Source organism: Morone saxatilis, unplaced genomic scaffold (genome assembly GCF_004916995.1).
Source record: "Morone saxatilis isolate NCDOM2014 unplaced genomic scaffold, NCSU_SB_2.0 Contig20, whole genome shotgun sequence".
Classification (NCBI taxonomy): Eukaryota; Metazoa; Chordata; class Actinopteri; family Moronidae; genus Morone; species Morone saxatilis.
Genome location: NW_023339763.1, coordinates 20,214,643 through 20,236,459, shown reverse-complemented (window position 1 = coordinate 20,236,459; position 21,817 = coordinate 20,214,643). Strand labels below are relative to the sequence as shown.

The 21,817-nt window shown below is 39.2% G+C and overlaps 2 protein-coding genes across 6 annotated transcripts in view; one reads left to right on the top strand and one right to left on the bottom strand.

Moving 5' to 3' along the window:
- camkk1a (calcium/calmodulin-dependent protein kinase kinase 1, alpha a) overlaps positions 1–8,408 on the top strand; it is a 59,388-nt gene extending 50,980 nt beyond the window's left edge. The window contains exons 14-17 of one of the 2 annotated variants that reach the window (XM_035666165.1): positions 775–903; positions 2,205–2,308; positions 4,203–4,250; positions 4,662–8,408. In XM_035666165.1, the coding sequence (XP_035522058.1) occupies positions 775–903; positions 2,205–2,308; positions 4,203–4,250; positions 4,662–4,734 (354 nt within the window). In that variant the 3' untranslated portion in view covers positions 4,735–8,408. The remainder of the gene's footprint in view (positions 1–774; positions 904–2,204; positions 2,309–4,202; positions 4,251–4,661) is intronic. The other variant, XM_035666166.1, reaches the window with a different exon arrangement.
- A 1,733-nt stretch (positions 8,409–10,141) lies between these two features.
- p2rx1 (purinergic receptor P2X, ligand-gated ion channel, 1) overlaps positions 10,142–21,817 on the bottom strand; it is a 12,761-nt gene continuing 1,085 nt past the window's right edge. Inside the window, exons 2-14 of one of the 4 annotated variants that reach the window (XM_035667227.1) lie at positions 18,747–18,891; positions 16,481–16,552; positions 16,049–16,118; positions 14,816–14,903; positions 14,554–14,634; positions 13,615–13,756; positions 13,283–13,428; positions 12,964–13,054; positions 12,810–12,875; positions 12,635–12,730; positions 10,932–11,021; positions 10,737–10,781; positions 10,142–10,643 (exon numbers count right to left, since the gene is read on the bottom strand). In XM_035667227.1, the coding sequence (XP_035523120.1) occupies positions 10,638–10,643; positions 10,737–10,781; positions 10,932–11,021; positions 12,635–12,730; positions 12,810–12,875; positions 12,964–13,054; positions 13,283–13,428; positions 13,615–13,756; positions 14,554–14,634; positions 14,816–14,903; positions 16,049–16,118; positions 16,481–16,552; positions 18,747–18,891 (1,138 nt within the window). In that variant the 3' untranslated portion in view covers positions 10,142–10,637. Of the gene's footprint in view, positions 10,644–10,736; positions 11,022–12,634; positions 12,731–12,809; positions 12,876–12,963; positions 13,055–13,282; positions 13,429–13,614; positions 13,757–14,553; positions 14,635–14,815; positions 14,904–16,048; positions 16,119–16,480; positions 16,553–18,746; positions 18,892–21,817 lie in introns of all 4 variants that reach the window. The other 3 variants (XM_035667226.1, XM_035667225.1, XM_035667228.1) reach the window with 3 other exon arrangements.

Below are 21,817 nucleotides of genomic sequence, written 5' to 3'. Positions count from 1 at the left end.
ACAGTGGGTGGCATGTTACGCTGAGCATGCGTACTGTTTATCCTGCATTAATCCCAGAAACACCATCCTCTTGCCTTAAATACTAGAGCGCCACATCTGCGTTGCATAATGGTTACCAACAAAAGCACTATTTAGCTATTTTAGTAAATTACTGAGCCTTTTTTTTTTAGAAAAAACAGGAATGAATGGGCTGACACAGGACTAGTGGAAGTCAGTATTGAGAGACTGACTGACCTTGATTTTATCATTTTGTGAGATTTGACAATAACAAACAAAAATAATAAATAAATTAATAATATAAAATATAACATCATCAGTCTTTTACTTTTTAATCGATGTGAGCCACTGTGAAGTAGCTTTGACAGAAATAAACTCTGGCTGCTTGATCACTGTGATGGATTGTCTGACTTTTGCAGTTGGGTTTATGGAGCATAACAATATTAATCAAAACAGATGGCCGCCTGGCTGGTAGAAAAGTATAAATCTAAACCGTATCCCTTGCTTTAGGAAATCCTCAGAAATAATGTAAAATATGCCTGCTGTGCAGTACAAGGGCTAAATCATGAATAAAACCTGCAGTCACCGTTTGGGGCATTTGAAACCTGAAACAATTCACAGAGTTAAACAGACTTCTTATAATGTTGCAAATGGCTGTATCTTACCGACAGCGGATCACAGATTATAGACAGGTCTTCATGTAAGGACACTGTCATATGTCATGCTATGTCTGTTTGTGTGTGTGTGTGTGTGTGTGTGTGTGTGTGTGTGTTTTAGATGGACCAGTGGGTGACCCAGGGAGGCAATGACCCCTTGCCTCTGGAGGAGGAGCACTGCTCTGTGGTGGAGGTGACCGAGGAGGATATCCAGAACTCGGTCAAGTTCGTCCCTAGCCTCTCTGCAGTGGTAAGCAACCCGAGCACCCTCCATTTAACAAGCACTTTTGTGTCAAGTTGAAACATTTACACTTATCATTTCCAGGAGAGGTGAAGCCCTAAGAGAAGCTGCTCCTTAACAACTCTTCTTTTAACCGTAATTGTGACAAATTCCAGCCACATTGATTTTACATTTCGGAAGGCAGCCTTGTTTCCCTTTATTGAGGACAAGGTTTCCTCTTGAACTCTAAAATCTAAAAACAACAAACAAAAAAAAACACTTTGCTGTCCCAGTTTGAATAGTGTGTATCTGACCAATATTTCAACCCATTTGTACAGAACAGTAGTAGTTGCAGGTATTATTCATGTAAACTATAACACACAATGCAAAGGACCAACTTCCCTAAATAGAAATAGAAACATAGATACCTCATTGGCCGCTGCTGTGTGCCGCCACTGTATGTCTGCACGGCCACAATATTGCAGAGGTCAAGATCTGCTAGCCAACAACAGTGAGAGATGCAGACTGCACTACAAAATGTTTTCATTCTGTATTTTGGCCAAAGTGCTCAACACATTAGCTTATAGTATTTATAAATTTAAAAAAAACATGGAGGAAACCAGTCCGCTTACATAATAGAGTTGAATTTGTATGTGGCACTTTTATACTACATGCCTTATGTTCTAGATATCTGTCGGCTTTATCTAACCAGTGAGAACAGCAGCTACCCAAGACCAGCAAAGATTTGCTCTTAGTGCAGGTAGTAATACAATAACTGAGTGGGTCCTCAACCATCAGTGGCAGCACAGGTTAAAAGCATAGAAGCCTGTTAGCAGAAATAAAATATTAGCATTTAGAAATGTTAGTATGAAATTCCTGTCTGCTGGAACAAGTTTAAAGCACAGAAGCCCCCACTACTGGATATTAACATTTGCATGTGTCCCTTCCTGCTGTTTGCCATCAAAATATACCAGACACTAGATATCCTGTGTGTTCGATGTGTTTTGCCAAAAAAACCTCAAATACCTGCAGTGTAAACAGCTAGTCTCACCAATAACAAACTAGTATCAATGTATATAAAAGTATTACTTCAGCTGCAGGGGACTGTGAAAACAATATATGATAAGCGTAACAAGCGTTTTCATCCAAAGACATCAGTCTGCACGTTTATTAGCTGTCACCAAGTCCTTCCTCACCAGTTTCTGTGCAAAATCATCCAGCACCTTATTAAAATCAAACTACTGTATTCTCTGTGCATGACCACAGGCTCAAAACAAAAAGGGGACCTTTTGCGTGTATTTTTAACCATTCGGTGTTTGTGAATGTTTCAGATCTTGGTAAGAGCCATGCTGAGGAAGCGCTCCTTCAGCAACCCCTTTGAGTGTCCGAGCAGGAGAGAGGAGAGGTCCATGTCTGCGCCTGGCAGCCTGCTCATGTAAGCACACGCAGTCATGTCCTGATCTTCCTTCCACTCTTAATACTTGCATATCTTATCCATGAAGACAAAAACCAAAAATTAAGCCACATAGGCCCTTTCTAATTGCAGAGATTGCTTGAGATTCTGGCATAGATCGGTACTTTACACCTGTCTCCTCTTTCTGCTGTATCAGGTTAACTAGCATTCATTCCAGCAGCAGCAGCTGCTGCTTTGGGTTGCCATAGCACCATAATTCATTCTTTCATTGTATGCAGTGGAGCTTACAGCTTTTATAAGTGTTTCTTTATGTGTTGTATTCAGCTTTCAAGGGTAGAATGATTCAGAGTGACAGAGAATGATACAGATCCACTAATGCCTCAGGCTGACCTTGGATTTTCTTTTACAAGGATTGAACGCATCACAATGGCCAATTGTCTTATCATATTGTGGCAATTTCAACATACACAGTACAGCCAAGGGCAAACTGGAGCATCTATAGCTGTTCCTTGCTGTTCGGTGTGTGCCCCTGGGACAGTAATCTGTGTTCTATGTCCAGCAGACTTTGTCATGAAGATGGACCACTGTAGCACTGACTGTGGACTAGACTCTAATCTCCTATTGTGAGGCTTTTATTGGATGATTTCTTCTCTATCTATGCTGAGGTTTCCCCTGTTACACTCTAAGCAGCCATAGAACTGCTATCTAAAGTGAAGGTGTTTCCAGAGAATGTCGAGGGAGATTAAAGCAACATTGCCCCCTGCTGGATAATGAAACACCAATGCTTTTGTACATAACAGTAGCATGAAGCCTTGGAGTGACACGTTAAGTCTGTGTGCTGCTTATTGATTCTGATTCTTGAGCTTTATATGAATGATTGGAGGACTATAAAAAAGCCCTTAACCAATGACCCTTACCAAGTCCTTTCATTTTGAAACATATTAATGTACACATGTGGGACCATCCACAACGACATGGCACCCTCTGAGAGCCTCAAGTGATGCTCTGCCAAAGCCTTAAAAACATTTCTCTGAATGATAGGTGGAAGAAGTGAATGTCTACTAGTGTTTAGCAATTAATTATTCATCCGAAGTAAAGTGAAAGAGAAAGCAGCAACCGGCACAATCATGGCGGGGGGGGGGCAAGTAATATCCTTTTTGTGACAGAAGGTAAAAGGATTTATGGGTAATGTGGTCTTATTTGAGAGAAACATTGTTGTGAGGGTTAGTGTACTCATCACCCTAACAATGATCACATCTTGACAAGATGTCACACTTTATTACAAAGAGGTTTCAATAATGCTGTTATTTAGTGTTCCCATTAGCAGTTAAATGGGTATCAGTGATTGCACTTCCATACAGCTGTGGGATCATACAGTGACAAATTTAAGAGAGAATGGTCAAAATCAGACCAGTATGGCCAAGATATTCTAAATTTAAGTACCTACCGTGGGTCAAGCTCCAAAACCACTGGATCCTACATTGCCCATAATGCAACTTGATAGCATCTTTAGTTAGACTTTGCTTGCCTCGTGATGCACAATGTTTTTCAGACATCCACCGTCTGTAACTCTTTCTGTTAGAAATGTTTAGTTTTTTTTTTAAGCATAATTTGTCTGAGCAAAGCAAAAAAGTTTATATTGGTATGAATCAGAAAAACCATGTTAGAAACACTAACATTAACTTAAGGGTCTTAAGCATTTAATCAATTATCAAAACTGTCATTGCTTACTATTTTGGATTGGTCTTTTTGGCATCTGATATTGAAGCCATACATAGCCCTAACCCTTCATACTGAGGAGGTGAGGTGTGTATGGGGGAAGTCATCTCCACCAGCAACTATGTCTTTGACCCCCTGAGGTGACCTTTGCCCGCTCACCTGTGACTTTTCCATCTTTTCTCCCACTTTGCTGCAGGGACTCGTGGCCCTTCCGGCCCTCTTTTAAACTTCACCCCTCACTCAGGTAACACTTTGTGCAATACAGTCTGGCACGCTGTCTGTCCAACATCTACCAGCCTGCTGCGCTCATCATCACCTTAGCCTCCTTAACTCTCGCTTATCCCCATCATGAGAAGTGATGGAGCAGCCCTTCCCTCAGCTGTCATCTCAGAGAGTTTTGCCATCTCCCTGCTGCTGTCATTCAACGCTGTGTTACATTGATAAAGCATTTTTTTTGTGTTTTTAATACTCATCATGTAACGAAAATGGGGAAAACAGCTTCTCTGGTTATCCTGCTGCATTTGGAGAGATAAAGCTCAATAGTATAGTCTATGAGATCTCTGTCCTCACTGCAGTTGTCCTGATTGAAATCATAGAAAGAACTGCTCCTTATTACTTTCTCTCTCTTTCTTGCTTCTATTTCTTCTTCTTTCAGAAAGGGGAGCACAGGAGACGGACCCAGAGAAGTAGAGCTGGAGGACCTGCATGAAGACGAGCCCTCCTCTTGAGTCTTAATGACGCTCCTATCACCAGAGCTTCAACTCTGTCCGCTTTGCATCCTTTTTGCTTGAACCAATGTTTGCTCAGCCCTTTATTCTCACATTTCCTTCAAATCAGTGACAACTACAGGAACATCACTCTATACACTGAAGGTTTTAAATCGGATATATCGTTTGTGTCAACATTCAGATTTGTATGCTCAGGCTTGCTTTCCTTTTTGCTTCCTGTTAGCTTCAGATTATCCTTTCTTCACCGATTTTCCTTCTCCAATGTGGAGTCTCTGGGCACAAACTGATCTACAATGTTGCTTGTGTTTAACTGCTCAACCACTTCCTGTTGTGACTGGCATCAGTGAACCAATAGGAAGAGGAACTCTTTGAAATTTCATGAACAGTTTAAATTATTATTGTGAGAGAGAGACAAGAACATGTTTGTCAGCTGGCATTACACTGCAGTGTGGGAAAAAAAACTGTCAAACCCAGATTTTCTTTTTTCTTTTTTTACCCGTCTGCATGATGAATAGTTGGTCATCATCAGACTCTATAGCCACCTGTTGCAGTCATTGCCAGCCTGACAAAGAGGGGAAAAAACTTTGATATCAACACTTCAGCATGTAGATGATACCATATTGTCTCTTCAGTGAACTACGGGACTTTTTATTTATGATCAATGAGTCATTTTAACATTGTACATTAGATGTTTGGAAGTGTCATTAGTGTTATCGTCTCACAACCTTGTCCCGGTGTATGTGCCATCAGTAGGTCGAAGTCCTTCCTGCGCTGCCTTCACTGCCCTCAGGCCCGGCTGGTTGAACTTCTCTGATAGGAAGGCAAGGAAGTCAGCTGTCAAAGGGTGATCACACAGAGAGGACAGCAATGCTTAAACACATTTTAAAGTTACTTTTGCTGCTGTGTGATATGTAATTATGTTTGTGGGAGTCATTTCAGTCATTTCAGGCTTCTTCTTCTTCTCTGTAGTGTGTTGTTTGTCTGATGATTTCTGTTCTCTAACGCTCTCTTTCCTTCATATCACACTGTACTGCCTGGTTTGATGTGATGTAATTGTGACAGAAGCTTGAGCACTTTGAAGTGTATGTTATTTCACAGCGAGTGTGAACAGACTTAAAATAGGATGCAAACTACTCCCATTGCCTATACTTTAAATAATTCCCCTTTTCCAAATTAGAATTTATTGGGGGGTTTATGTTTGTGGGTAGGTTTCACCTTTTGTTTTGATGGGACAGCTCAACAATGATCTGGGATGCAGAGCTGATTTAAAGGCATCAATAAATTGAATCTTCCCGTACGAAGTTTTCCAGGTTAAGGGACTTTACACAATTTTTTAGGGGGGCAGGAGAGGTCAGAAAATGGGGAGGATGTATGTTTCCTTTTTGCTGAGGGGAAGGTAGTCTGATGTTTTTGGTAGAGCAGAGAAGGGTCTTTTTTTAAAACATTGAAAATTTCTGTATTTAGGATTAATATATAAGGGGCATCAAATTGTCAGAAACAATGGGTCTGGTGTGCAACAATCCCGTCACGGTTTCATGGAGTCATTTTTCTCATGACACTAAATGTTATCCCCACTGAAAGTCATTTTCTCCTTCTTCAAAAAAAAAAAAAAAAAAGTTCAATGTGTTATGTAAAGTCGGCCTGTGTAATAATTAAATTACAGCCTTTTGTTATGTTTTCCATAACGTTGGAAATGTGCACCCTAGTGGCTGAGTCAAGGATAGCGTCCAAATAAAATATTATTACTTGCAAGGGTTGTACAGCAAATATAGCAGCAAACCACAATTTGCTATGTAAATATATGATGGAGTCATAGTGTCCTGAGCAGAAAATGAGTCACGCTCCCTCTGCCTGTGTTGCTATCACAGCCTCTCTGTGGTTTGTTTACATAGTCGTCTGCCTCGTGTGCAGCTGAGTAGAGACTGAAACTGCTGTTTTTCTCATCTATGTCGGTGGATTACGGATTTATTTCAACCAGGACAACAAAGATGTTTTTTTCTGAGTTTTCATTTGTTTCTGTCCCGAAGCTACAATGACATGCAAGATAGAATCACAGTTTTTTTTTCTGTGGAGTCTGGTAGCTATAGTACGGCTGTTTCTGGTTAAACAAAATGACTATTTCTGTCGGGCTGCTTTCCATAATGTTGTCAGTCTCAACATTCTGAGCCTGTCAGTGGCAAAACCAAGCACCTTTAGTGAACGTACTTTGAGGATTAACGTTCGCTTACTTTGTGGCCATTGTAGACCTTTTCATGAATATTTTCACATCTAACTCTGTGAATTATGGGTTTATTTTGATTTTATATGTATATTAATTGTTTCTTTCCCATTGTTTTGGTCTCAGATGATGGTACTCTAGTGCGACATCCAGTGGCAGATGAATTTCATATATTTAACCTTTAAAAACTGAAACCTAAAATTTCACACCCCTCCCCACCCCAGTCAGTTTTATACAGTCCCTAACTACATCAGTTTGCCTGGCTGACCTTTTGAAGTTCCAACTAGCCATGTAAGTTTGTAGAGCTGGGTAAGATGTGAGATCACAAATGTTGGGAACATGGATGAATGGAAAAGATTTTATTTTATTTTTTTTTGTGATTTGAGTCCTTTGTTTTCCATTCAATGTTGTGGGCTAGCATAAAAAAAGCCCAATGTGTGGGTTGCTTTGTCTCCGCCGACTCAAATCAATGAGAACATTTCTGCCTCCACAGCAGCTCGGCCTCAGATAAATGTTTATATAAATCCAGTTTGATTCTTTCCTCCTCTTTGGCCTGGTGCGTCGCTCTGTGAAAGAAAGCATGTTTGGCCGACAGAATGCTCTGATCACTTGAACCACAGTGAAAAGGAGCATTTCAAAGTCATAATTAGGCCCAGGCTGCAAACATCAACAACCCTTCCCCATCCACTTCAGTGCCGACCCCAGTGTGGCTGATTAGAAACGGGGAGCGCAGCGTTTTGCATTTCCCCCGTTAATCTTGCCCTCAGTCTCTGCCAGTGAAGGATGCTAGCTGGAGCTCAGAGAGAAGGATTGGTAGTATCTGAATGGGGAATGCTTGGGCCTCTGTGTTTGGGGATTTGTGTACACAGAGGCAGAGACTTTATGCATAAAAATCATGAATGCTTTTAACATTAAAATGTCAACTTTATTATCATGTGAGGGCTGGGGAATGTGAAGCTCTATATCTTTTTTTAAATTGTTCAGTAAAATGTGGTAAGATATGTTTGTAAAAGATAAATTAATATCTTAATGTCTAATTGTTTGAAATGTTGTATATGCAGTTTGAAATTAAGGGTTAATCATGTGTTTCTTTTGTTTTTGTTCGTACTCTCTCTGTTGAGGATGATGGAAGTGAACAAAGGTACTGAGGTCTGTGTGCAGGGTAACCTTCAATGAAGGGCTGTTTGAACCAAAAAGTATAAAATGGTGTGTTCAGTTTTATTTGCTAAAAAACGAATTTTTTTGGTCGTAGATGTGTCCAGCTTTACATTTGTGTCTTTGTACAGACATTTGTCAGTGTCGGAGGTGCAATATTGTTGTCGTCTTTATCATTATTTGCTCATGTGCCTGTTATCCTCTTATCTGCATTTTAGTTGTCCTTGTTGAAAAGAATATGCTTCTATTTAAATATTTGCACTTTTCCACTGAGATACATATTAAAGCTATTGTGATTGCATATAACACTACTGGTACCTGCCAGCTATTTAAGATTGTACAGTTTATAATCAAGGAAAGAACTGTGTGGTTCACCTGTAAAAGACCATATTTACTGTGTCACAGTCTCCTGTGCTTTTTGAAGCATTGCTCTTTGATATCAATCTGCATGTCACAGCATTGCTGCCTGGTTTTTGAACATTTTTACAAATGAAACTATAATGTTTCCATTTTCCAGCAATTTATTCTCCTGTCTGTGTCAAAATGCTGTAACAGCTGCAGTAACGAGATTGGTTTTAAATAGTTGTTTTTGTTGTGAATATCCAAATTATAACTCTGAGTTGTGAATGTTGTGTAACTGGAGCAAGGGACTTCCGGATTGTACTGCATTGCTCATACATAATGCTAAAACACTGTAAACTACATTTAAGGAGCAGGTCTCAGAGCACAGGAGCAGCTGGAAATAGCAGCTTTCTTTTCAAGATCTCCTCCAGAGACACAGTGATGGATGATTACTTGCTGCCCTTGAAGATGAAACATTTAACCCTCTAACCATAGGACAGTGTCTTCATGCCGCCCAGCCGTCTCTTTTTTTCTAATAGATTTTTTAATAGACATTATTATCTCTGCAAGGGTTATTTTTTCTGTAGATCTGTTAGTTTAAGCATATCCACAACCTCTAACCAGATTTCAATTACATTTAGTAGGAAATTAGACATCGAACTGAGGAAGACCTGCTTTCAATGCAGATTGCATTATCAAATGGCCATTTAGAAAGACCTTACAGTATCTTTTCATGTTGTAATTCCTGAGCTAATTCTAATTTCCTGATTCCTTAGTACAGGATGTGTCAGTCAATCAGGCCATACATATTTCCACCTACAGAGATTTCTGCAATTTTATTTTTTTTGTAAAACCATCTTCACTTAATTTGGTACATTTATAAAATGTATGTATACCAGTTTTAACTCCTAAATGAGCAGTTACAATCACATATGCGCATACTGCATTAAGTCTAATTGAGCCTTCTAAATTTAATTGAATTTTGCCTAAAAGTGGTACTATAACACATAATACATTTAAATGGCCTCCACCTGTGTGACTCTTTGCTCAATTCGTCCTTGTAGACTTAAGATATTCTCTCTATTCACTGTTTTGATTCAGATCTGGATCCTGACACATATTCATTCTATTTTGAAAATATCAGATGCATTGGATTGTACAGCCTTGGCAGGAGGATTACTCACCCTAAATGATTTCTAGCTTGGTGTTGTCACTGTGGTGAAACACAGAAGGAAAATCAGTGGGTGCAGCTGCCACAGTCGCAGCACAGGAAGTGAGTGACAGGACTAATTTCTCATGATTTCAGGTCATAGTTATATCCAAAGGAAGAGGACTGTGGGAGAGTGAGTCGAGGCCGATTGGATCGTTGCTGTGTATCTTCTGTGACTGTCCTGATGTGTGTGTTGAAGGTGCCTGCTGTCTTGTGTTGTCTTGTGCATTTCTCTGAATGTACTCACTCGCCTGTCGCTCATACAAAAACAGAAGCATGGCACATACCTATGGAATGCAGTTGTTACAATGTAAATATGTACCAATATATATAAAGAAGCTATTTTTTGCATGCTTTTTGTACACCTAGACATAATCAAAGACAATAAAAAGGAAAATCTGAATCCTTTTGATGTTTTGCATGTACTCCTGTTTGACTACTCACAGTGCGAAGCAAAAGAAAAAAGCCGTAATGTTTCTGTACATCTTTTATTGAATTCAACTGTCGATCACAAGGTACACACAGGATGAATCACTCTGACGGTGGCACTTCCACACATTATATATGTATAACTTGCTTTGACAAAGACAGTGACAGAGGTAATAGATGACTTATGGTTGATTTGTGTACACACAGGAGCACTAAAGTGCCAGAAATTGTTGTTTCACCTGTACAGATACAAAGACAGGAGGCGGAGGTAACACCCAAAGTGTGAACAAAAGCAAATCAAGCTACACCCAGAAGTACACATACAGCTGCGCTACGCTAGGGCTCTACATACAATAGGAAGAGTCAGTCCCTCCAAGTGGTTTTAAGAGTTGTTGATACAAGATGCTGCTGAAGATCAAGAAGAAATAGTGAACACGTGGAACAATGTCATTTGACCTCCTGAGTCCATTGTGTGTGTGTGTGTGTGTGTCTTTCAGGTTTCCAGTGCAGCGCATCTTCAAAGTGGCACCTTGTAAGTTTGCTCCCAGGTCACTTCTACACAAGAATAGCAGATAAATAAAACATCAGCCATCACAGACAACCAATCATACAGGCTTTATTGTTCTGATAAATATATCAATCCCTTACCTTAGATACCTCAGTCTCTGTGCTACCTGCCTCTGAATCAGGGTCCTGTAGGATGAAAGTCAAATCCACAGGAGAGCAGCAATTAAGACCTCTTAGGTAATGAAAAAAGGGATTCTCCTCATCATCACATGATAAAATACATTTAAAAAAAAAAAAAAAAGCTGCTATACTGTCTGGACTTCTACATGCACTCACGTTGGACTTGTCAATGCCATGGACTTGTCTTGCATTTGCTTCAATGGTGTAATAGACGCCTGTGTCTAAACCAAGCGACTCGCTGTCCTGCTGTAAATACAAAATGTTCTGTCTGTTTCAGTTAAAGAGGGAAACTGTCTGGGAGGATAGGAGAAGACTGCATCTTCTATCAGATAAAATGAGCACCACTCCCAGTGTGAGTGTGTGAGTGAGTTAGTGAGTTAGTTAGTTACTTAGTTAGTTTGTGAGTTAGTTAGTTAGTTACTTAGTTAGTTTGTGAGTTAGTTACTTAGTTAGACAAGTTCTTAGTTAGTTACTTAGTTAGTGGGTCAAACTATTTTGAAATGTAGTCAGTTAAAGGGCCAGTGTTTAGGATTTAGTGGCATCTAGTAGTGAAGTTGGGTATTGCAACTAACATCACTATTACTATAACAAACATATTTGACGACCTGGGAATGAGAATTTGCTGTGAAGCGTGTGGGAGTAATTACTGCAGAAACATGGAGGTTCAACATAGCGGAATGTGACCTGTAGCGTTGGAATATAAAAACGTCTCATTCTAAAGTAACAAAAACACAATGATTCTTATTTTCAGGCGATTATACACTAATGAAAACATATTATTATATTATTTATGCCAATAGATCCTTTTAAATGTTACACACTGGACCTTTAACGATTACAAATTACATGGACATTTTTGTATTAGTAACATAATTAATTGGACTACAAAAACAATGTAATCTAATCAGTAATACTTTTGGATTATGTCCAACTTTAAAAATATTTCACCTTCTACTAAAGAAATGGACACAGCCACAAATATTTTCTTTTCCTCCTTAAACGTCTCAAACGTGAAAAACTGAAAAATTCAGTGCAAATATAATTCATTTAGCATATTCAGCATTTACAGTTGGTCAGATTAAATTATGCTGGATGTCCTCTCATGATTATTTATCCATTTTTCCTTGATGATTTTCATGATGCCTTGAATTGAGTCTGTCGAGCAATCAGAGGCTGTGCAAACACGTACACAAACGCACAATTCACGAACACGAACATTCCCATAGCGAGATTTTTATGCCTCAAAGGGTTCATAGAGCATTGGCAGATTTTACAGGACCAGTATGTAGGATTTAGTGGTCTCTAGCCTTGTAGTTGCCAGTTTCAAGTCCCTTGTTTCACCCTCCTCTTGCAAGCATAAAGGAGAAATTATGGTGGTCAAAACGTGAAAAAAACAAAGTTCATTATTTAGTGCAAGGGATTTTTTTTTCTATTATGGGCTACTGTAGAAACATGGTGGCCTCCATTAAAAACAACCTGTGGTGTCTGTAGATAAAAGAGCTCATTCTAAGGTAACAGAAACACAACAATTCTTATTTCCAGATGATTATTCACTAATGAAAACATAGCTATGAATATTATATTCCATCTTTGCCAATATATCCTCCTAAATGTTACACAATGGGCCTTTAAAGATGTACAAAAAATGTAATCAACACACTTTTTAAAATGTAACCTGTGCTGATTATAGTTACTTTATTTTTGTAATCTGATAATATAATCCTGATTAAATCAGTGATTATCCAACACTGACCACTACATACTGTTCTATCTGGACTGCCATTGTTAAATGCCTCTCTGCTGCCATCTTGTGTTCAAACTCAACAAAATATCCAGTTAATCTGCATCATAGAGCTTACCTGTGTCTGTGTATCTGTGTATTTGAATTTCATGTTCTTGTAAAATTCTCTTTTTGGTAGCAAGTAGAGCAGCACCAAGTCACAGACTACAGTTGCCTGAAAAAGAATCAGATATTAGTTTGTACAAATGATTCCACAGACAGTGAATAATTATGGCAGGTATTACTCCACATACCACTCCAAAAATGCCCACTCCAGAGCCTATAGCTGTCAGTGTTGGGATGATATCAAATTTTCTTGCCTGTGAAGGATAGAGTGCCAATGATTCAAAATTCCCACTGTCCATTCTCTAGTCAGAAATTCATCTAGGTAGATAACACATTACTTACCAGTGACTGCACAATGATATCGATCCTGATCCCAAACACTTTGAGAAGGGTTCTTTTCTGAACTTTGTCCTCCAGATAATGCTTTGCAAACCTACAAACAGCAATGGGGATTCACAATCTAACAATATGTTGACAGAATGCATTTGCCAAAGCATTTGGTAAATATTTACATAGAGACAGAGAACACAAACTCTCAAACATGAGTGCGGTATTAATCTTCTCATCCATCTCTCAGCCAGAAAGCCAAGTGAGAGAGCACCAGAGCTACGACCAAGAAGTATTCTATGAGTCTAATAATTCAGTAAAGTATGTTACACACCTGAAATTGTAGCCCACTGAAGCTCTGGCTTTGTCTTTCTCATCAGGGTTTCCGTACAGCCCGTGGAAGTTGTACGTTGGTTTACAGTGCTTTACATTGTAATCTAGGTTGCATGTCCAGTCGATCACAATCCCGATGGCCCCTCCCTGACAGGACACAAGCACATAATACATGATACAAGTCTGCATGGTAACAAGAGAGACAAAAGAAACAAAACACCAAAAGACAATACATGTGCAGCTGTGATTATGTGGAATGGAAATATTCCTCTCCACCTGAAAAACATTTCTACCCATGCAGTGTTGAGTGATGATATTATGCAGCTGACTTACCACTTTGGCTATTGTCTCAAAATTGAAGCCAGACAATTTAACTACGTCTCCCAGTTTGAATATGGGACACAGTGGAGCATCCTCTGGATCATAAAGGCATTTGCTGATGTAATTATTATCGATACCCTCCACCAGGTTACTCCTGAAAACACAATTGGTCATTAAAAACATGGTAATAATCTAAATGGAGCTATTTTAGTGTGTTGAATTTTGTTCCGGAAAAGAATAATAATATCCTCAAATTACATTTGTCTGTTTGCCTTTGAGACATTTATAATCTTTAAACATTTAAAGACAAAGTGTGACATTTTGTTTGTTTTGCTTTTACCAACAACATGAATGTAAACCCCTGGTAGGGCAAAACTTTCTAACTTAAAGGGGTACTCCAGCAGTTTAGTGTTGCACTTTCATAAAGTTTGGGAACTTCAAGAGACAGATTAAAAACAGAAAAATCAGTATCAGTGCAACAGAAGCAAAGATCTCCTGACCTTTGTACTCCATTTACACCTTGCTTTAAAATGCAATCTGTATCTGGATGAGGAAAAATGCATGTTAAAGGCAGGTGTAAATGTATGCAGAATACAATGGATATGATTAGATCAGCCAGAACACGTTTGGAGGTGGTCAGGCTCAAATTAGGATCGGATCTCATCCCGGGGGAAACGCAATCCGTACGCGAACACATTCTTAAGAAGAAAGAAGAAGAACACTGGATCCTGCTATTCCCATAATGCAACTGAGTACAATCCTTCATTAGATGGTATATGCCCTCATCCATGCCCTATTTGTGTAAAATCTGTGGAGTGCCCCTTAAAGATGTGATTTTATTTATTATTAATTAGGGTAGGAGAAACAACATACACTAAATCCTGGCTCATTTGTATTAATTTACTTATTCATATTAGCTAAATTTAACTTGATATGGATGAGGTTCATCACCTTATGACTTCAAAAAGGGGGAACGTTATGGAATTTTTGATGAACAGAGTGTAGTTTTCTGCAGACATCAACAGAGGAGGACTAGGGAATAAACAGAAGAGAGAAGAGTATCAAATCCAGTACGCTGAGGAGCATAAATAAAATAATACAATATTTCTCATGACAGCTATGTAATGGCGCAGAATCATAACAAATTCACCCATCACATGCATTGCAAGTCAGTATCAACTTGCAGTCTGAATGATTCAATGTTTCCACATACTCTGGTATGTTGTTATCATCCTCAACGGGGCACCAAGCCAACACTTCACAGGTCTTCGTGGTATTCACACACTTTCCCGTCATTTGTCCTTGAAATAAAACCATGTCTCGCCATTAGAGACAAAACTTAAAACTGGAGCTAGAATTTAGCAAAAGCAAAACATGTGTTTCAAGCTGCAAAAAAAAAAAGCGAAAAGAAGAAAGAAGTAGGGTTTAATCATCTTATCTTGAATTAGCATCGACAGCAGCAAGCAAGATATAAAAGTGAGGCAAAGCAAATGCTGAAATAGCTGTTTCCTTTATCAGGCCCTGATCCTACTATATCATTTCTCTCTATGTGATTAACTTTGCTGGTATCTGTCTCTCTCATCGTGTGCTGGATGAGATTACAGATAGTTCTCCAGCAGGCGTTTGGTTTCGCTTCAGTCTCTGACCTTTCGCTGGAGCCCACCAGTCTGTTTAGCTACAGGGGTGCCCCCCGTGTTTACTTGTCTACAAGCATAGAGACAGCACGCTGCCTCTAAAGAGATACAGGCACCTCAAGGTGAATTTGACTGGTCGGAAACAGACAGATCTAAAGCTTTGGCCAAGATTGGTCTTATTGAAGTTGATGTGGGTCACAGAGGACTTGAAAGAGTCAGAATTTAACCCTGGGACAGCTGGAGGACAATAAATTTATATAACTGCTCTTTGAACTCGTTGACAATAGGCCTACTGTATATGTTTGGACCTATTAAATTAAAAGCTCTTGTTTGAAGCCTTATTTGTTTTTAATGTATCTGTGTGCTTATGATTTGTGTCAACTGCACAGGAGTTTTTGTGACGCCTGTGCCTTTGCTTATATATACATGTCTACTTGCTTAAGGCAGAGTTTAAGCTGCATGCTTTAGTGGTCAGTACACCATGACGCAAACACACACACGCACACACAATATGTCATGTGTTAAATGTTAAATAAGTGTGGTAAATGTTTACAGTGATGAGTCAGATCTGGTGTATTTTAGTTTCTACTGCATGAGCCAATCTATAGCAGTTCTCAACAGCCACAACCCATTTTGTAAATACACTGTTTCATAACCTGCCATAATTCTCTACCTCCCTCAGTACATCCTGTCACTGCCCCTAGAAGTTTAACAAGAGATATTGAGACTGATTTGAGTTTGTCCACAGACAGACAGACGGTTATTCAGTGAGGACTGCTGCGGTCCCACACTGTCAGGCCGTCAGGATTTACCATGTCCCGTACGTTTGAAACTCCCTCCTTCACAGTCTGCGTCCGAGCTGCAGTTGTCCTTGCCTGGGAGCTGTTACACACAAGAGATCAGAGTTAGTGTCTGTACACAACTGTGGAATGTGGATGTGAGGAGACCAGCGCATTTCAAACATGAAAACAACACGACAGTGTGAAAATAAAGTCTTGCATTTATTGTAATGTTTTGCAGCGCTTACCTCAAGGCCAATACGTCGAATTTCTTTTTTTCTGCTATTCAACAACTACACAATTACCCAATTACAGAAACAGTCTTGGAATGAGACACAGTTTCCGTTTTGTTTTACTATTTATGGAAGTGTTTAAGTCAGAGGGAGAACAACAAAGCTGACAGGAAGAAGAAGTCAGGGAGGAGGAGAGATGGAAAAAGAAAATGAGAGGAGCATTTTCACCTACCTCTGGACAGTTTCCCATCTTCTGACCTTCAGTTATGATGTAGTTTGTCATCACCACAAAAGATGAGTCTCCCTGAGGTTAAGTTAGAGTAAATTAAAAGAAGTAATGTGTTAAATGTTTTTCAATCAATCACATTTATTTATGCCATAAAATGACAGTGCAAGATGCAGTAGTTGTTACGCAAAATGCTAAAGTTTATTGTAGGCAGCCTGTCAAACAGTCAGTTGTAGTGACCCTGCTGACATCACAAACGCCCGCAAACAAAACCTTTCCACTGCACATGGCCTGTTTTCAGCTCATAGGAATAGTTTAACATCTTGAGAAATATGCTTTCTGCTTTCTAGCCATAACTGATTAGTTTTATAAGAAGATTGACACCACTCTCTGTATCTATCCGTATGGTTTAAACCACCACCTGTGATAGTGTGTGTGTGTGTGTCTGTGACAGCTCAGCCTCTGACTGAACTCAAAAGAAACTCTCCTTTTTTATTTTTCACTCACCTCTTTGGGCAAATTTGTGTTTAATCATGACTTTCTATTGACTTTGTATGCACTCACACTGCCTCTAAAATGAGCTTGTCTGAACACACAGTCAGAGGTGCTGGTGGGCAGATTGTGTTACCTTCGGACAGCCAGGCTGTTCCCCCCAGTCTTCATGCTATGCTAAGCTAAGCTAACCGGCTCTTGGCTTTATTTAGTGTCGACGTTCTCGTCTAACACTTGGCAAAGAAAGCAAATAAGCACATTTCCCCAAATATTATGACTATTATTTTATATATTTACACTATCACATGTATTTTTACTTTATGACCATGGTTACGCTCTTTTATTTCAATAGGAATGTTCTTGATGTAAGGTGGTATCATTGGAGACAAGATGCTGAATGCCACAATATTCTAGTTTGATGCTGTTGACCTTTAAGTTTACTGTCACAGAGCCATTCAGAACACAAAGTATGGCCTATTGGATTAAGTTTCTCTCAAACTGAACCATTACCACAGAAAGTAATAAACTAAATTAGTAAAACAACAACCATCTGGGAAATGTACACAGACAAAGAGGTGGATTTCAGAATAAAGATGAACTAATCGTTGATACCTGATCAAAGCGAGAGACATTATATTGTGACCAACCTGCTCTGAATTTAAAAAGGCCTACACCCAGACTTCAAAGCAAACATGACAGTCTTTATTGTGTCTCTTTATTTTTCTTTCCCACAGACCCAGCAACATTTTGGTTAAACAAAGAAATATATTTGAGTCTTTTTTTTTTATAGGTTGTTTGCTTAGTTCTGTATGGATGCACCCAGCACACCCAGATTGACCTATTAGGAGTCATGTGATGAGCATATTAAGTGTCCCTGCTCGCAAGAAAAGCCTTTAGCCAATAAAGATAGGAAGTTCCGCTCTTGAGTGTAAGTCACTCAGTAAAAAGAATCAGGTTTTTAAGTCACTAGAGTCACCAAGTCAGGCACAGAGAATCCACCCAGCACCGATAGAAATGTGCACCAGACTGCCGGGGGCCCAGCTGACTAATTTCCGGTTTCATTCATTCAAACAAGTAATTTCATGGAGGTTGTGACGCAAAAAAATTATAGTGAGTGAGCGATTCGTGCCGCCTGAGTCAGACCTTCAGCTCAGGGCAAGGGCCGGGCTCCAGGCTGGGAGAGTGAGTACTGAGTTGAAACAAGTGCCAAAGCAGTTGTTCTTCTCACATCACTGTAAATCCAACAACATATCTTAATAAAAGAAGTAAGCTAACTTAATCATAGCTAATGTAATGTAATTATTTGTTTTAGTGGAAGAAACTGAGTAAATGTCATTTTATTTCTAACATATGTATAGAGAATTTGCATTAAAGTTAGTCATTTTTCAGATAAATAACATTTTCAATCATTTTGGATAAATGCTGCATATAAGTGTATTATAATTACTTGTACTCTACTTGTATATTTTTGCATGTTTCAATTGTTGGAGGTAATAAATTTTACAGTTTAAGGCAACCTGTTTCCTCAAACAATTTGAGTTGAACTAACTCATCAGGTGTTACAGTGAGGGTTTGGTTAATATAGTAATCAGCTTAATACATTTCCACAAAAAGTTAAGTTGCACAATAGTGTGAGTGACACGTGGTCTCACCTCGTCTACGCAGTTTGTACATTTTAGGAGGTAGGAGGGGCGAGTCAGTAAACGAGTCAGTGGAAATGAAGACTTGTGACTCCTAAATCAGTTTTGAACAATTCACATCATGCCAACCAGTCACCAACCTGCGGAGGGAAGACGTAGTCGGCAACATCCCAGATTCTCTCACTTCCACTCACATTGGTATAGCCCACTCCTTTCATTTTGCTGAAGACAGAGCTTACCGCTGTGTCTGAGGACTGGTAGCCTTTCTCATAGATGAACACCCACCTGTAAGAGACACAGAAAGCATCTTGTCAGGCCTGTCAGCACCTCTACCACTGCCAACCGGCCAACCAACCCCACAGGCAAGGGCATGTATAGCGGTGATGTTGACATTTTGCACTGCAATCCCACATTCCAGCAGCATAACCTCACAGGGACACGTGCAAGTGATGGTGATTGTGCAATGTCATGGTGGTCGTACGTCCCTTTACTACCACGAAGAGAAGTCTGACATAGGGAATTTCAGTACTGAGACATCTACTAATATGTAATTCAAAGTGTTAACAGAAAGTAAAAGTATTTCAAGCTTAGTAAGTAAATAATTACGGATTACACAGTTGTGGTTCAGTGGGAAGCAGTTACTGTCGGAGCAATAATGAAACTTTCCCATCTAAAAGCACAGATCCACAGATAGTATTTCCACGGAATCTGTCATGTTATAACATCATATTGCATGTTTATCAGTACAAAGACAGATACAAACTCCCTTCCTCTAAGTATACTGATTGTGATAATCTGTGGTTGAAAGTTATTTTACACTTCATTTATTTAGTTCTATATAAAAGAGACATTTCCCCTTAATACATTAACATGAATATATGTAGCAGAACTTTTTTTCCTATTTTCTCTTTTGATTTCTCACTTCTCAGATTTATTTGGTGACCTTTTTAAAGTGTGTGATGTGGTGTGTACATTTTCTAATTATATATATATATAAAGTAATTAAACCAGCAACAACAGCAAAATGCAATTAACAATATAATAATAATAATAATAATAATAATACAATTAATCTCACTTATATGTAATATGTCACTGGGATCAGTTTTATGTAGAAGCAGAAATCTTCTTTTTGATACTTTAGGGAAATTTTCTTTGATGATAAATAATTTGGTACTTTTTTGTGCTTTAAATGTAAGACTTGTTATGGAGTATTTTTCATTATTTTATTAGTATTTTTTTTTACTTAAGCAAAGCATCTGAGTGCTTGTTGCATCCCTGGTGATAATCTATGAAGAGATATGAGAGCTACTGTAGAACAGCATTTTCACTTTGTACACCAAACATTAAATATTCCAGGTTTGTTCTGGTCGTAAAGGCCGGTGAAAAACTCTAGTTATGTTGAGTTGTCTATATTAAGAAGTGTCTGAACCCTTTGTCACATAAAATAATCCCCATTAAGCAAAAGCTCGCCTCGCTCAGCTGCAGTACATCTCGATCTCTGCAGAGTGAAGCTTTACATTGTGTTGCTCTATGTGTCTCTGGCCACAAGGTATGGGTAACAGCTGGTGTGCACTGGGGAGATACTGTATGTACACACACACACACACATGCATAGATATTTTATATAGCGTGTGAAAGCAATTACCCTCTGGCAGAAGGCCTACAGGAGAGCAAGTATTGCAACACACGCTCATTTGTCTGTGGTCAATGAAAAAACCTCAAAGCAAGAGACAAACAAAAACATTTTTCAAACTGTGACCTGAAATAGTGTGCACAACGTAAGCCACAACGTCTATCAGTAGGACAAATCGTAATGCAAATTCAAGCTGGGTCTTACGTTAAAGAGGAAGTGGAGAAAAAATAGAGCACATTAATGGAAAAAAGAAACCTGTGAGCGTGAAATAATGGAAGGATCTTCCAAAACAGCAGTCTAAGTAAGATCTGTATCTGCTCCGACAGAAGGAGGCAGGGAGGAGGATGCTTGATGTGCACAGGGCTTTTCTTCCTCTCTACCATACTGTGGCTCTGAGATTAGTGTTCATTTTGTGAAGAAGAATCAGAACGAGCAAAAAAAAAATCAATGAATCCCTGAAAAGCAAACAATGGACTGGCATTTTTGTCAATTTAAAAGTGACAAGACAGGAATTAATTAAAAGCATAGTAATTATAGTTTGATGAAGCTGCTCTCCTCTATTAAATTAGTCTTTGCTTTTTGATTGATTTTCAATTCATGTATCAAATATGTTCAAATCATGTGGGATATTTTTGTGAGATTAATACAGAGCACTATGTGTACACCTGAACTGTAGCCAGCCAAAGATGCATCCTTTTCATATTTGAGAGTAAAGTTGTCAGGTGAGATAATGGAAGCACACAAATATATCCGTAATTTGCTTGCTGATTTAAATTGCATAAATAAAACTAAAATAGCAACTGTATCTGTGGCAAGCCCAGGGTTAAAAACAAAATGTAATATTCCTGACAAGACAACCAGTGGTGCACCGGTTCACTGCTAGTGCCTGAGAAACACAGACTGACTTCCGCTCCGACCTGACAACCCACTCCTCGAATCCTGTCTGGACAGCTTTATCATCACATCTCTTTCCGTGCACCTAAGAGCGGCCTTAATGTGGCCTGATGGCTGCAAAAGGCAGGTGACAGGAAGGAGTGCTGTCATGAAGAAGAAGAAAAAGAAGAAGAAGAAGATATACTTTATTTACCTCCAGTTGGGAAATTCTGTTTTCACTCCGTGTTTACGCACACAAAGGCCTGAAGCACAATCATGCACACACACGGCTTATAGACATGCAAATGTGGAGAGATGGTGGTGTAATGGTCCGCCATGTAGTAGTGTGTAATTAGGGGTTAGGCGCCTTGCTCAAGGGCACCTCGGCAGTGTGCAGGAGGTGGAACTGACACCTCTCCAGCTACCAGTGCACACGTACACGGGGAGACTTCATTACCAAAATAGACCTAACCTCTGAAAGACACTGTAGCTGTTCCCCTTTTCTTTACCTCAGAGCACTGCACAACTTATTTCACAGCTACCCCAGTCTAAGGTTTGCAATGAAGGAAATAATCATCCACATATCATTTGTTGGGATCTGAAGGTCGTCAAGATGAGAGAAGAAACCAACTTTGGGCCATTTCCAATCAGTTTAAATCAGCTGGCTGTTTCCCCTTTAAAAAAAAAAAAATAACCTCGCCA